Below are 16407 nucleotides of genomic sequence, written 5' to 3' on the forward strand. Positions count from 1 at the left end.
TAATGAAATTAGGTATGCCATCAGGACCAGTAGATTTGGATGATTTCAACGATTTTATGCCCCATAATACTAAACATTCTGAGATTGTGGGCACAGGAATAGAAACTAAATGTATATTGTTTGTCACAGGTTGTTGGATACATGTAGAAGGTTCGTAGACACTGGAAAAATATTTAGCGTATCCATTGGCTAGTTCAGCGGGATCATTCGTGATAGTTCCATTAATTTTTAGAGAATGCTGTTCATAAAAACCATCTTTCATTAGTTTGACATATCGCCAAAATTTTTTAGGGTTAGTTTTAATATAATTATTGGTATTTCGAGTCCATTGAATTTTGTCTCTTTTTATTAAATATTTTACTAATTTACGATAATAAGAGAAAAGTGAATAGTAATACGTGTTGTTGTTTCTTTTATAAAGCTTATGGAAATGCTTCTTTGACTTTAATGCTTGAATTAACTCACTGGTAAACCAAATTGGAAATTTAGATGATTTTTTGTTCGTCATTGGAATAAAGATATTCATATTTTCAACTACGCAATATGAGAGATATAATAAATAAATATATTAAAGAGTAGAGGTGACAAGGTACCACCTTGAGCACCTGAACTGGCTAAATAAAATGAAGAATTACAGTAATTAATGGAAACAACTTCTGTTTTTGAGATAGCTTGTAAACCAGTTACAGCATAGTCCAAATATAGATAATTTTAAAGTAGAATGTCATGATTAAAAGAATCTAAAGATTTTGCCAAATCAAAATAGCAGGCATCAACCTGGCCTCTATAGTAACTGCATTGAAGATAGGATTAAAAAAAAGGTGATAAGATTGGTGGCAGTGGACATGCCAGATCTAAACCTATGTTGATTGTGATGTAATTTATTTTTAAAAGGGATATTAATAATATATAAATATATTATTTTGGAAAAACCATTAAGAAGAGAGATAGGTCAAGAGTTGGACACATTAAATTTAGACAGACTTTTAAAAATGGGAATAAATCTGGCTAATTTCCAATTGTTAGGAAAAACTTGGGTTTTTATCATGTTTTCGAAGGGGGACCAGTTAGTGGGAGCAACCTTTAAGATTAAAGTTAGGAATTCCGTCAGAACCAGAAGACAAGGACTAATTTTGGGACTTTATTCCCCAAAGTACTAAACTTTTGGAAATGTCAGGAACTATGATAGTGTCGTAACAGATGTTTGGGAGTGGGGTTTGGGACTTATAATTAGAGGACACAAACACTAGAAAAATAATCAGCTAAATGATTAGATAGTACCACAGGATCACTAGATACAACTCCAATGACATTAAGTGCATGATGTTCATAAAAACAGTTTTTAAGTACTTTGACAAAACGCCAGAACTTCTTAGGATTGGTCTTGATGTTCTTATTAATGGCGCTGGTCCAATTAATTTGGTAACGCTTAAGTATGTTCTTGACCTGCTTGCGGTAGAGAGAAAACAAATAGTAATATATATTACTATTTCTTTTGTAAAGTTTATGATAATGGTTCTTGGATTTTAAAGCAGGTATTAACACTTTAGAAAACCAGCAAGGGTATTTGGAGGCCTTTTTTGTGATTACAGGAATAAAGACATTCAAATTATTGCATATACAGTAATTAAGTTATTCTACTAAATCATTGGGATCAGAGGTTTTGTAAAAATTATACCAATCAAAATTTTTTATGGTATTATAAAGGCCAAGGAAATCACCATTAAAGTCTTTAAAGGAACTGAAGCAAGGTTAAGCGTCCATAAATATTTTTATTGTTAAGACCGGATGATATGCATCTTCTTTGACAAGTGGATCTTCTGCTTGAAATACAGAGCATTGAGATAAGTTACTACAGCAAAGATATAAAAGGTTTATATTTATATCAAAAATTTAATTATCTTGTTGTAGACCAAGACTGGATGAGAAATTAAGCAGAGACAGCACCTTATCTCTGATGAGTGAATGTACGATATTGTGTGTTTGATTAAAGGACCAACTAATTCCAGGCACATTAAATCACCGAGTAACACATTGTTGTCATTTTGACAACAGGCAAGTTTATCTTCAAGCGCTTCAAATAGGACTAAAATGAATTTTTTGCAGTATGTGGAGGTAAGTAGATATTACCGAGAATGGCAAATTTTTTAGACAAAGTTTTAATTTTCACCCACACAGCTTCAATTCCTGGGCAATCTAGTAGAGAATTGATAAGTTGAACTGAAGGAAAGTTGTGTTTGTTTATTGCTGTTAAAACACCACCAACAAGTACTTTCTCGGTCAGCAAAGCATTTCTATCATTCCTGAAGATATGATAATTGTACGTGAAATAATGAGAATTAATATTGGCGTTATTAAGTCAGGTTTCACATAAAACGATTATATAGTGAGAGCTAAGAAGATTATCTAAAAATTCAACAGATTTTTTTCTAAGACCTCTGATATTTTGGTAAAAGAATTCCCACTCCTTCATATTAGAATGCACAAAAACAGTTGTACGATGCTCATCCAGGCACCACTGTAGGAACCAATGAGATTTGAGAAACTGAAAAAGCTTTGGGGTTAGCATTTCCCTAGTGAATATATTAGTTGTAGAAGAGCCAGAGCTTTAGATTTGGTTGGGATAGAGTTTGCTGTAGAAGGGGCTTATCAGACATCAGCTAGACCAAAACACAATGTTGTTAATCCAAGAAAAGTCTTCTTTGAGAACTGACATATGAAAGATGCACACAAGTCATATTTTGTCCGTAGTTTCATGACTTTGACATGTGTAAGATAAGCTCGTTGGAGATGTAATCAGATTTCTTTTTCATGAATATTGGGATCAAACCGGATGACGAACAAATATTGTTAGTTTAACAACCATTTTCAATGTGGAAGTATTTCGGACTCCCATTTGCATGGGGCGAGGGGGTTCCGTTCTTTTTCACGGGCTTCAACGAGTCAGGTTTAACACGGACTTGTGTTTGTGTTGCACAAGAGTGAACCCATCTTGGCAGGGCCGGTGCAAGGTAAATTGGCACCCTAGGCAAAAAACCTTAATTGCCTCCTCCCCCCCCCCCGGGACACCCAAAAAAAAATTTCCTTGCCTCAAAATACATCACGTAAGCCTAAGTATGTCAACAATCAAATGTAAGCAGGCTTGTTTTTTTTTTTACTTATTACAAATCATAAACAGGTCACCGTGGACTTTAAATAATTAATTATATCAATATAAACATTCCGAACTGTTACATAAATTCATTTTAATCTAGTTTCAATAATCATTAAAACATACTATATCAGCTGTTAGGTGTCGTGCTGCGCCGCCCCCAGCTACTTGGTGCCCTAGGCGGTTGCCTAGTTCGCCTATATGGACGCGCCGGCCCTGCATCTTGGTCAACAAGCTGGGTGGCGACACGGCTTCTGACGTCGTGCTTTTCATGCTGTGTGGAAAGTAGGTCACGAGTAGAAATGCCATTACCCACGCCACCGGGTGACTCGATATGTTCGGCTTTCTTGTTGTTCGCTGGATTCTTGACTGCTTGACTGAAGGACTTGTCATTTCTATTATTATAGTTCAGACTTTGCTTGATAAGGCTAAGTTCATGTTTAATCTCGGAAACTTTGGATTGCGAATTGATGAGTACAGTCTTGAGAATACAATTTTCATTTTTCAGGTCATTCGCTTTAGAACAAAGGAGCTCAACCACTTTGATAAGTTCATCCATTTTGTAGACTTTGGATTTCGATGAGACAGACGAAGGGTTTATCACCACTAGCCACAGTTTCAGAATTGGATTTCTTAGTAGGCGATAGAAACATGTTGAAAACCTGTGTTTGCTCTAAAGATAGAACATTATATTGGGGTTGAAGAAACCCCAGGCAGTTGGACTAATCTAGTAATGACGAGTTAATATTGTAAAACACAACATAAACAAAGTGAAAATAACAAAAGATCATGTAGGCCTAGGATCGGGCGTGCACATGACCATCTTGCACTTATTGTTTAAAATATTAATTTAGGTAAGAACAAAATATTTCACCCACCTTAAAAGGAATCCTAGATATTTTTCTTGTTGCTTTTCTAGGTGATCTTAACAGTTTTTGGCTCTTTGCACTGACTGGAGATAAGGAATAAGATGATGAGTTTGTTGAGTCCTGTGATGCCAAATTAGCTATTGGAGGCATAAACTGTGTAAAAGAAAAAGAAAAAAAAAATACATTAAACAAATACTGAACTCTCATTTAACAATGTTTAGAAACCAGAGAATAACTCTAGAAAATAATTAGATTTTGTGTCAGAGTGACATTACAAATGACAAATCTTTCAGTACAATTACAATTATCTTCCCCAGCTCTATGCTCATTAACATCAGCTTCATTTGTAGGATGTTTGGATCTTTTTAGTTATGACTGGTTTTTATCCAACCTCTATGATGTGAAACAGCTTGTAGAGGATAAACTACCTCTCTCTCTAACATACTGTCATAGAATAAAAAACAGTCTTTGTGTGAGTGTGCATTCATGTGTGTGCATTAATGAATATTTAGAACTACTTTGTTACAGTAATTTTCACTGCATAGTTTATGAAGTGAATGATAATCCTTATTATAAACACATGAATTTACAAAGTAACATCAGCTATAATGCCCATGATACAATTCAGATATTTAATCTTTGGCAAAGATTCTGGTTTGCAAAAACTGTTTTTTTTTTTACAAAAAAATGTGATAGCTAAATTGCGTAGTGCATGTCTATACAGAAATGCATTTGAATTAAATTATTCATGTTCCTGTAATTCTCCAAAAATTTCTTGCAAAGCTCAGCATACCATAATTCCACTTAACGAAGCCCTTAAGCATTTAAAAATATAAAGATACTAGCTTTTACCCGCGGCTTTGCTCGCATTGATGTCCTTAAATAATTATCAAAGATCATTGCAAAGAAAATTAAATAATAATTGTAATTATTTTTTATTGTTACTGGGATCATCAGTATTTAAAAATTCTAACATACAATTTAGTTTAAAAAACTGAAAACATGCTTTATTGAAATATGTTTCACTATTACAAAACAATAAATAATTTTAAATACTAACATTTTAAAAAGTTAAAAGTATTAATGTATAATTAATTAATTTTTCTTTAAAGAGCTTAAATCAGAGTGTTATTCTATGATACTCATGTATACTATATTATATGTTTTTCTGTCCCGTGCAAAAATGTGTAGATTTCGAGCATTGGACACACATGAACAGGCTACATATAGTTGGCCATGGGAAAAGCATGGCTTTTCCAAATGCACCCCTGCTACCTGCAATGTTTACCCTTGTGCTATGTTAATGGTAACAGCAAAACTAAGCCGGACAGGAAACTGAACTCTTTTGAATTGGAACACTAGATCAGTGGGGATGATTGGAATTTAAGGTTTATAACATTTCCCCTTTACCGACACCTGTTAAAATAGTAGCACTAAGTATATTCTGCCCTAATTGTGTGATCCGAAGCCTCGACCATTACATAGTCGAGGAGCATCTAGATTTCACATAAGCATAACTTGTAAATTTAGTTTCATTTGATGTTTATGTGAGGGTACACCCAAAAGTTCAAGTGAATTTAAAAACTCCGCAGGATATGAAGTGCTTTGTTCTGTATCCATGATTGTATCTATTGACAAATACTCCTTCATTTCCCCTTGCACCTCTTTTAAAATATAAGTGTTGATTTTATTAACAATATAATTTTTTGGCACCAATATTGCTCTTGCACACAAGCACTATTCAAAATTTGTTGCAAGACCGGGAAAACTTGAGTAATAAGATCCACATCATTTTCTACAAAATTACAAAATTCTCTTGAAAGTAAAATATAAACTTCAGCATCAACGTCCAAACAACCATCACCGAAAAAAAAAAACAGACACCTAACCTCAAAAATTAAAAAAGTTTAAATATTGCTTGGTGATGAAAGAAAAATAAAATTGAATAGTGAATTGACCGCCGGTAATATAGTATTAGTTTGGCAAATTATTTAATTTACTTATTGAAATGCCAGATGGTGTTAAATTTAATTCAAATTACTCAAAATCTCAGTCGAACAATCATACATACCAATATCAATTTGTTTGCCCTTTGGAAAAAATATTTTTTTTATATAAAAAGGGTCCTATGTCCTTTACTATACACTAGAAAATATTCGTACAAAATTTCATGATGATTGGTTGAGTAGTTTCTGCGTGAGAGCGTAACAAACAAACAAACCAACAAACAAACAACCAAACAAACAAACAAACTCACTTTCGCATTTATAATATTAGTAAGGATTTACTTATAAAATTAAAAGCCCCCACAACAGATAGAATTAATTCTAAGTAAATAAGAAAAAATGAATAGGACATCTGCTCACCTGGAAAAGATTTTTACCACTGGGAGAAAGCGCTTGCTTGTCTTCACACTGCCCTTTGATATCTTCTATGCTGGCTCCAAAGAGTTCATTTTTCAACAAGCACGTGTATGCCAGACCGTCACGTCCTCCTTCCCCATTCTCGCGTGCTTTTTTGGTGGTCTGGCCATTGCGACAATTCTCCTGGTTACAGAGAATCATCCACAACGTAACAAAACCACAAACTGACTTAAATTACTTGACTTTGATGCGGAATGTACGTAGTACTTTCCATTATTTCGCCAAGCCCCAAAAACCAGTTAAGTCTCAACATTATGACAAAGTGTGGAGCCAAAGCCATAAATTTGGTTGATATTTTTTTTAGTTTTACATTAAAACTAAATATTTTTATGAAATACCATCCTATTCTAACATTACACTCAAAATGGTAAACATCATAATCAAATCCCAAGACCAGGGATGGCAAAGCTACAAATTTAACTAAGATATACATTTTGTCACATTGAGCTAATCTAAGTAATTTTTAAATCAAGATACATGGAAAGTGCAAAGAAAGTTTTCTGAGAATTTTTATGATTTTCAAAAACACATCAAAAGTGACCAAGCCTACTGCATTACACCTGCAATAAAAATAATTTTAAAAATGTGGATTTTTTATTTTTTTACATCAAATATATTTTTAGATTTAAAAAAATTCACAAATAATTTTGAAAAGAAATACAAGTCAATGACTCGAAAAAAAAATTTTTTACTCCTGCAGCACTAGTTTCCAAAAATAATTCTAATTCTAATTACCAACTCATTGATATCATTATTTAAAATTCTTTTACGTTAATGCATTATGTCGAAAGTTCTCATAAATTATGGAATGATCAAGCAGGTATTTATCAAGGCATTCAATGTTCCAGCTTGATAAAAACAAATGATTGTCCCTATCTGTACCCAAAGTCAATTTGATACTCGTGCTTTAGATTACATTATTTACTAGAAGGTTGGCATTAATACCTAACTTCGTAACCGGTGCTGCAGAAACACAGAAACTTGCCAACATCCCAAAATTAATTTCCATGCTGGAGACTTACCGTGATCATTGCAAACTTGGTCTGCCAATTGTTCCCTGTTCGAGATGGAATAAATCTATCACTTTGGATCCCACTCACTGGACTCCTCGAAATCACAGATCCAACACAATGCATCTGAAAACAAGAATAATGTTGAAATAATGAGTACAGTCTTTCTAAACACACTTTATCCTTTTGCTAAGTGGGGGGAAAAAAACTATTATTGGACTAGTAGTGACTAGACATATTCCCACATGCTTACTCTAGATAACTGCCTGAGTTTTTCCTGTTTTCTCTGTTGAACCAAACTTATTTTCCCTGCTTCATGAATTAACAAAGATGTATTCCACAAATACTTTAAAGACACACTTCAACCACGCATAACATGTAAAATTGACCATAAAATCTTTTCCTGCACAACACACACACACACACACACATTGCTATCATTTCCATCAATGCCATGACACCAATGCAGCCAGTTTGTAATATAAAACCATATACATATTTAATCAAACTTTGAAGCAATAAATTATTGATTTTGATCAGGTGAATGACTACTGATATTTGATAGTGCTTCAAGTCAGAGAATCTATACCCAGCTGTTTGTTTCTCTTGCATTTATTTAATGATGAAAATCAATTGGCTTTCAACCAAACATGAATGTGTGACCTTTTCAGGCATTAAAGGAACACATTAGTATTAAAAATAACTACAGTTTGGTAACTATCATTTTGTCAATTTCCCTGTTTTTTTCCAGGTTTTCAAGATACCTTTTCAATTCCCTGCTCTCCAGATTTTCCCTGGAACCCTGCTAGGGTTTCTCTGTCTACCAATCATAACTACAACCGTTTGCAAATATTAATTACCATTTATAACATGTCCTACACTATCTCACCTTAACAAAATCTCAATTGAATGTTCTTAAATCAAAACCTCATTTTAAAAAATGAGACAAGGATTTACTTCATATAATCTAAGGCCAACATGACTTGATGCACACTGTGGAGTAAATAATATAAAATGTATTTAGCAGCAGATAGAAATGATTTACAAAAATTGATTTCAAAAGAGTTCAGATTTTCAACAACACAACTGCTGCAGAAACTGATCATATGTGCATGCACATAAGTTAATGACGTTAACAGAAGAAACAACACTGACCATTTTTGCAAATAGGTCTGCCCAAAGCACTTCAGCACTAAAGTACAAAACCATATCACATCAAAGTTTAAAAATACGTGATGTCTTTGTTTATTATTTGAAAAACGTGGCTAAGCCAGATACAGTAAAATGAAAAAATTATTAAAAAATTTTTTCATCTGTACTTAAATGTTTTCTAACATGTAGGGCAATATTCTTAATGTATCTTTTACACAAGATCTTTATGGTACATCATCATAAATATAATAAAATTGTTAATTATATTTGAATGTGTACAGCATACTTATTGTAAGTTAGTAACTTTTATGTGCAAACATATAAACTGCATATATTAACATAAATAACACTTTTTATGCAACTAAAATTGTATAGCCTACCAAAATGTTATAGTCAAAAACTGCTGAATAAAAACCTAAAGTGCATCATTTTGAACAATAAAAAAAGAAAAAAGTATGAAACAGTAATGAAATTTTTTTTTTAAATTGTTCTAAATAAAATAAATGTCTACGAAAAACTGATGATGAAAACCCCTCATATTAAAGTAATGTTACATAATGTCTGACAAGACAAAACTTACAATTTCACTATTGATGAAATTTACAGTATTTTATTGTTAAACCCGGCATGCCACAAGGTTCTTCTTATTTATATGCTAACCCCTTATTCCATTATCTGGTTAAATAAATGTTCTAAGAGCAATAGACAAATTCATAACAGATTAAATTAATTCATAAAACATAAAAAAAAGTTAGCTGATAAACTGGATGACACATTGCATTAATGTAAACATTTTCAGTCCACACTCCAAAAATGATGTCTTGAATTTTCCTATATTCACAAAAGTACAAAGTTTAAAAAATGCCACAAAATATAAATGAAATAAGCTCATTTTCTAAACAACTCACAACAACCATCTTGCTCTCTGTCTGCTACTGTCCTTGGGCCTAACTACAGGAGCTCTGACCAAATACATACCAGCAAAACTGGCCTTTACATCTCAAGCTGGAGATAAGATAGTGATGGATAAACATAATTTCAAAATTTGTTGATGGCATTATTTGCTTGTGGCTGATTAGTCACTGAACTGTTGTATTTGCCCTCATGCTTATCAAATGATAAAACTGTTCGCTGTGGTAAGCATTTTCCCGATGACCATACCTCACACAGATGACACACATAGTGTGTTGCCCTTTCAGTTCCACTTTGCTGGCATTACTCCTGACTATTCGGAATCAGGGGTGGCACTACCAAAAATTGAAAGGAGGTCAGTGACCACCTTGTAAAATGATCCATCTTTCACAGTGACTTGATTATGAAAGAAATAAAAATTAAAAATTTTTCAAATAATATTAGGGGGGATCAAAAAAACTGAACTTTTGTCATAAATTATTTATTTAATATCTTTTTTACAAAATTCCTTTAGTCACCTTCAAAGTATTCTCCATTAGATGTGATTCATTTGTCAAATCTTTTTTCCCACTGTTAGAAGCACCACTGGAACTTCAACTTTGATATCATCCAGTGCCCTTTGCAGCCTCCACATAATCAAAACGCTTCCCTTTTAAATTTTTCTTCATTCCCAGAAACAGGAAAAAGTTGCACGGGCTATGTCTGGCAAATATGGAGGGTGGGGAATGACAGACCACCCCTGATAGGCCAAATAGCAGTTCACTCATAAGGCTGTGTGTGCAGGAGCGTTGTGATGAAGGAACCAGTCACCTGGCGGCCAAAGTAACGGAGCGTTTCCTCCGCACAACCTCTCAAAAAGTCTTAAAACTTCTAAATAAAGGTGCTCTTAACAGTCTGGCCAGGGGAAACAAATTCCCGGTGAACAATTCCACAAACATCAATAAAGACAATGATCGCAAATTTTGTCAATCGTGAAATGACAATCCTCATTGATTTTTTGGCAAACTTTTCAACATTTTCATTGTTTCGAGATGTTGAACGGCACCCACAACGAACATGGACTTCAACACTCATCTCACCATGTTTAAAGCACCCAAACCACTCTAAAACTTGTGTGCAGCTCATAGCATCCTCCTTGAAAGCCTGTTGAAGCATTTGGTAAGCTTCCATTGCTGCTTTTTCAAGCAGGAAACAAACTTTCAAACACACTATTTGTTCTTTTAAATCTGCCATAATGACTTTGCAGGCGGAACACAAGAACAGTAAGAGAAATATAATACTACGATCAAACATTAACCTACAAACTGATGCCGTCTGGGTAGCTGTTTAGTGAAGGTATCTCCTAACCAAATCTAGCGGGATAACTCTCTACGTCTACAAATAACAGGGTGCTCTCAGTCCGGTTTTTTTTTTTGGAACCCCCCTTGTACTACTACAATTCCTTTATTTCCTGTTAAGTAGGACCAATGTCATGTGTGCTCCAGTTTCAAACAAACAAATATATTCTACCTTATGTACTATAGCAGGCCTATACATTTATTTTAATGTAACTTATAGTATAGTAGGCTACCTTTCAAACATATTTATGGTACTTACGTAAAAGATTTCTAACAGAATATAGCTTTAGAAATATAACTTCAGTACAACTTTGATTAACCATTACCAGAGCTGTGACGGATTATTGAACAGACCTCAAAAATAACAAAATTTAAAATACACGCGCACACACACATACATGCTAGCTTACTGCTGATTGCCCCTTTATACTCTTGGTGCGCCGTGAGAGACAGTAAGCAGTAGTACCTCGCGCTTCTCTCTCTCTCTCTCTCTCTCTCTCTCTCTCTCTCTCCCGGTAAGCACAGAGCACAGTCCCCCACTCTTCTTCTTTCTCTTAGAGCGCGCTCATCATTGGTTAACTATTTTAATTAATTACTAATTACCTATGGGTCAGATCAAAAATCGGCAAAGACTTCCTGTCCCGAAATTTATTCTCTATCTGATACAAAAAAACATGCGGTCTTTCACGGACAGATAGAGAATAAATTTCAGGACAGGAATATATATATATATATATATATATATATATATATATATATATATATATATATATATATATATATAGGTTTAAAGGTAATACATCGACAATTATAAAGATGTCTGTTTATTTGTTGATACACATTTTTTTTAATAGGATGATAGATAACAGATACTGAGGGTTAAACAAGTGATGGTTAGTCAAACTTTTACTGTATGTGTTAAAATAATCCCAGTCTTGCACTAATTTGGCCAATTTTTTTCTTATATACTACTGTACTTATCTAAATCTGGAGACACTAAAATAAAAAACTGTTACAGAAACAAGTAACATTTTGATGATGCAAATATTAGCAATTTTCCTCACCGCAGATGACTTGGGTGAGAGCGCATCTGGCGACCTCGGACAGTCCAACATGATGTTTTCGTTGTTCGTGGCTCGCAAAGGTTCCACAAACGCATTCTGTTGTTGGAGCAACCTCTTCTCATAATGCTGATCAAACATCTTCTCCAATTCCTAACTTTAATTTGTAGTCAATGATTTGTCCCTTTGAGCAAACTACAATCATAACACACGAAACATGATTAAAAATAGTAGTTCAAGATGTACATTAAATATCTTAAGTGTACTGTGAACTGTTTAGTCAATTTTTATCAACTTTTTTAAAGATAATATTTTTTATTATATGTTAAGGAACACACAAAAATATTGGTAAATAATTAATTAAGAATCCATTATTTAAATAAAAACTATTAATGTTAACCATCCTGGCTTCTTAAAACAACTAGCATCAGAATTCAGCACAGATTTATTGTCTAGTTGATACTCTTTTCAAAATTTGTTTTAGGACAATGGAGACCCACGAATTGTATGTTTGGTTTGTGTTGTCACAAATTACAATTGTTACAGTGATTCATGATTACGAATGATGGTGTTGCAAACTGAATTTATCATCACTGCTACTAACAGTAAATGTTAGCACCAAGCTTTTACACTTCAAAACATAGTGACTTTTTTTTTCCTTTCTATAATATAGTCTAATTACACACATTTAGATTAGAGTGAACCAGAAGCAAAGGAAAATAATATAGACCAGCAGATAAAGTTGACTGGACCGAACAAACCAAGTAGAATCCTAAAGGCTAATGAAGCTTGGACTGTTATAGAAAGGGGAAAAAAAAAGTCACTATGTTTTGAAGGTATAGCATCTTGCTGCTGTTTACAGAGTAATTCTGTAGCAGAAAAACTTTTCCTTAAAAAAAAAAGTAATTGTTCCTTATTGTATATCCAGTTTATATAAAAGATTTATAGTTCATATTTTCAAAATCAAATGGATTTTTATTAGGGTACAGATTTGTATCATATTATTTTAATATTTTACGTTAAAATACAATTGGATACGTTTCAGAGACACTTGCTCCTGGGAACAATGTTACTCAAAGTTTTATAGGGTCTTATCTATATGGTGATATTGGTAAACGTGAAAGCTTTTTACAAGTTAAAAACAATGTAGGGGAAATAATGACATCATAGGAGTAGACGAATGAGGTTGGAATTGAGTACAATTTCATGTTGGTACTAATGGAGATGATAATGTTAATGTGAGGTGGTTTCATTGTTTGAGAAGTACTTAGTTAGCTTCATACTATAAATGTTTTTGGAACATGAGAACACATCAATTTGCTCGTTACACTGGTTAGATGTTAAACATCTATAGCGAATACTGAAAGTATTGCTACAAAATATATATTTTTTTGCTCTTTCGCCATTGTTGGGGAAAATTACACCTCTTCTTTCCTATGTGAGTTAATGGTAGTAATTGAAGTTACAGTCCATGTGTGATGAGTAATGTTTATTTATTTTAGTAATGAATGGTTACGGAAAATTAGGAAATGTCGGCAACAAATACATGTAAACTGTTAAACTATTTTGGGATTCATTGAAGAGAAAAAAGTAGAGACGAAATTAATCTAAAAAGAGATAAGTCAGATAAGTACAATAGTTTGTATGTTGATTAAAGGTGTTGATGTATAAATGTGAAACTGAATACGTTAGGTTAGCACTCAAGTAATGAAAATGAAGCGAACAGTTGATTAGGTTAGGTCAGCTACATTATAAATACTTTTAACATTATGTGACCGGACACGGAAAAACATGGGTTTTGGCCAGAGTACTGTAGCTGTGGTATTTTTTACATATTTCATTTTAATATATTCTAGACCCGACCCGGCTTTGCACGGCTATACTAATGGAAAAAAATTAATCCACATATCCCATTCAAGTAATGGCTAATGGTAAATAAAAAAAATTTAGTGAAAATTTATTACAATGCTGTATAATGTACCGGAGAGAAAATAAATAGCACCGATGGTTTCCCGACTCGTGCACGCAACGTACAACTGATGTACCCGTACTTCGCTACGGCAGTCTACAGGCAGATCACTCTTGCGCCACTCATTATACATGCCCCTCCTTGTGGGTACGCCACTGCCAGCGCGATGCCCGTTGCCATGGAGACGCAGAAGGCATGAACAATGCAAAATCCTGTTCTCATGCAGACAAACTACCCACTGTTGCCTGGTTTTAACCACCCATGGGATCTAATTTTCGGAAAATGTCATCCTGCGTAACATAAGGAACATTACTGTGAAGTTTCAAGTCTGTAAAATATTATACTTGAAAAAAGGGCAATAAAAAAACCAATTAAACACAGAGAGAGGAAAAAAAACAATAGTTTAGGTTTGTAATTTAAAGTGATAAAAAGTATTTAAATACTAATTGTACTCTTATGAGGGTACTGATTGCTTCGTTGTTAATACCACACAGGTGTTTTTTACTTGTATGGGAAAATTAAGAATGATAAAGCATCTAGTGCGTGGCAACAATGTTAATAGGCAATAGGAAATAAACTTCTAGCGCCTGCGGCATTGTCAACAACACACACTTTGTACGTGTACTGCATGTTGTATCTAACCCCCTCCAACGCATTTGATTCTAAATTGGACTTTTAGTAAGGATCCCTAATGTTATTGATGATATAATATAGCCTATAGCCTTCCTCGATAAATGTACTAACTATCCAACACTGAAAGGATTTTTCAAATCGGACCAGTGGTTCCTGAGATTAGCGCATTCAAACAAACAAACAAACAAACTCTTCAGCTTTATAATATTAGTATATATTATGGGTATCGTAATGATGACTAAAATTTTACACAAGTCTAGTTCGGTTTTTGATACCAGTATTTCATCTTTTGAAATCAAGAATCTCGTGACCAAATTTTAATGGTATTGTGAAGTAGACTGCAGTCCCACCCAGTCTAGTCTATTGTGTAATACCGGTTAATATTTTTTTAAAGTGAACCTTTTCAAGATATTTTCTCGGTATCGTGAACTAGAATACAGTACCAACCAATAAAATATATTTTGCGATATAAGCTACGCCATTTTGGTGACATCATCACTATTGTTATTAAATTGTGATCTAGAATAGTCCAGTTTTACACAGATTTTCAAAATCAAATATATATTTTAATAATTATAGAGCTTTGAATTATAAACAGAACCATATCCATTCTTTATTTTGAGATTTTATTTAAAAAAAAACTGGATATGCAGTAAGAAACAGTTAACATCACAACTGGTCAATATCTTCGTATGACTAAAATTGTTTTGTATTTAACTTGAAAATTGTAAATAAAAACTGTCACTGTAATTGGCCCACATCACAAATTCATGTTTATCCCTTTACGCTGATGGCATGATCCTGTATGATTGATCCTTTGGTACATCATTCTTTTAATTTAGTACGTCAAAAGATCCTGGACATAACAAAAATATTACCAATATAAACAATGCTAGGAAGTAAATAAAATCATTTCCGGAATTTAGTTAGATCTGATTAGATCCAAAAATTATTTTTTCTTGTTTCCTAGCATTGTTTGAATTGCAATATGTTCGGTTTGACCAGGATCTTCGGCGTACTAAATTAAAAGCGCAAGCATCATGTACTACAGGATCAATCATACAAGATCATGCCATCAGGATCAAGGAAAAAACTTGGACACGTGAAATGTAAACAAAGGTATTTTATAACACCAACACCAATCAACTTAATAACCACATAAATATACAAGTATATGAGATAATCAATCATGAAGTACTAAACCTGTATTTCATACCGTTATTATTTAGAACCCATTTATTAATCTTTTTGGAAAATCTAAACTTAATATAATTAAAAGTATAAACACTTTATTACCTGGCTAATAAAACCCTCAATTATAAACAGCAAAATTCGCAAAACATTAATGTAGAACAAGCGATCACACACTCCAAAATAAACAAAAAAAATTAATAAACAAATATGGCGAACAATTTGAGTCAAAGATAGTGCAATAGGTTGATATGGCTTGGTCTTTCCATACAATGAATATCAGAGATTAGAGAAAGTTACAGATGGAGTATCAACTAGCTATGGTGAGGCCGAGTAGGTTTTGCCATTCGGTTTCCAATATGGTGGGTGGTTGTTTTGAATTACAGTCAACTGATTATGGCGGAATGCTGTAATAAATATTATTTATGTAGATTCCTGCTATTACCGGTCTCATAAATGACTTCTGACAGTAAATAATAAAATTATTAGACTTTGATAAGGTATTATCAATGCTAATGTCGGACATATGTGTTGTAGTTTGCTGTAGTAAGTACTGACGCCGTCCCCGCTACCTCTGAGTATTTAGACGTGATTTTGTTCAGTTCGTGATCTCAGGGAAGGTTCGGCCTTGTGGCTAGAGGTAGGGGTCAACGCAGTAGGGCCCCCCGAGCTGTTGAGGCCACTCGGGACGCCTGAATA

General features: G+C 33.6%; 1 protein-coding gene across 2 annotated transcripts in view; it reads right to left on the reverse strand.

Annotated features, from left to right (window-relative positions):
• Positions 1-15951, reverse strand: part of LOC134546359 (fizzy-related protein homolog) — a 63600-nt gene extending 47649 nt beyond the window's left edge. Inside the window, exons 1-5 of one of the 2 annotated variants that reach the window (XM_063389148.1) lie at positions 15814-15951; positions 11919-12110; positions 7466-7579; positions 6387-6566; positions 4030-4173 (exon numbers count right to left, since the gene is read on the reverse strand). In XM_063389148.1, coding sequence (XP_063245218.1) covers positions 4030-4173; positions 6387-6566; positions 7466-7579; positions 11919-12056 — 576 coding nt within the window. In that variant the 5' untranslated portion in view covers positions 12057-12110; positions 15814-15951. Of the gene's footprint in view, positions 1-4029; positions 4174-6386; positions 6567-7465; positions 7580-9513; positions 9877-11918; positions 12111-15813 lie in introns of those variants that run through there. The other variant, XM_063389149.1, reaches the window with a different exon arrangement.
• Between the last annotated feature and the right edge of the window lie 456 nt (positions 15952-16407).

The sequence above is a fragment of the Bacillus rossius genome, chromosome 1, assembly GCF_032445375.1.
Source record: "Bacillus rossius redtenbacheri isolate Brsri chromosome 1, Brsri_v3, whole genome shotgun sequence".
Taxonomy (NCBI): Eukaryota; Metazoa; Arthropoda; class Insecta; order Phasmatodea; family Bacillidae; genus Bacillus; species Bacillus rossius.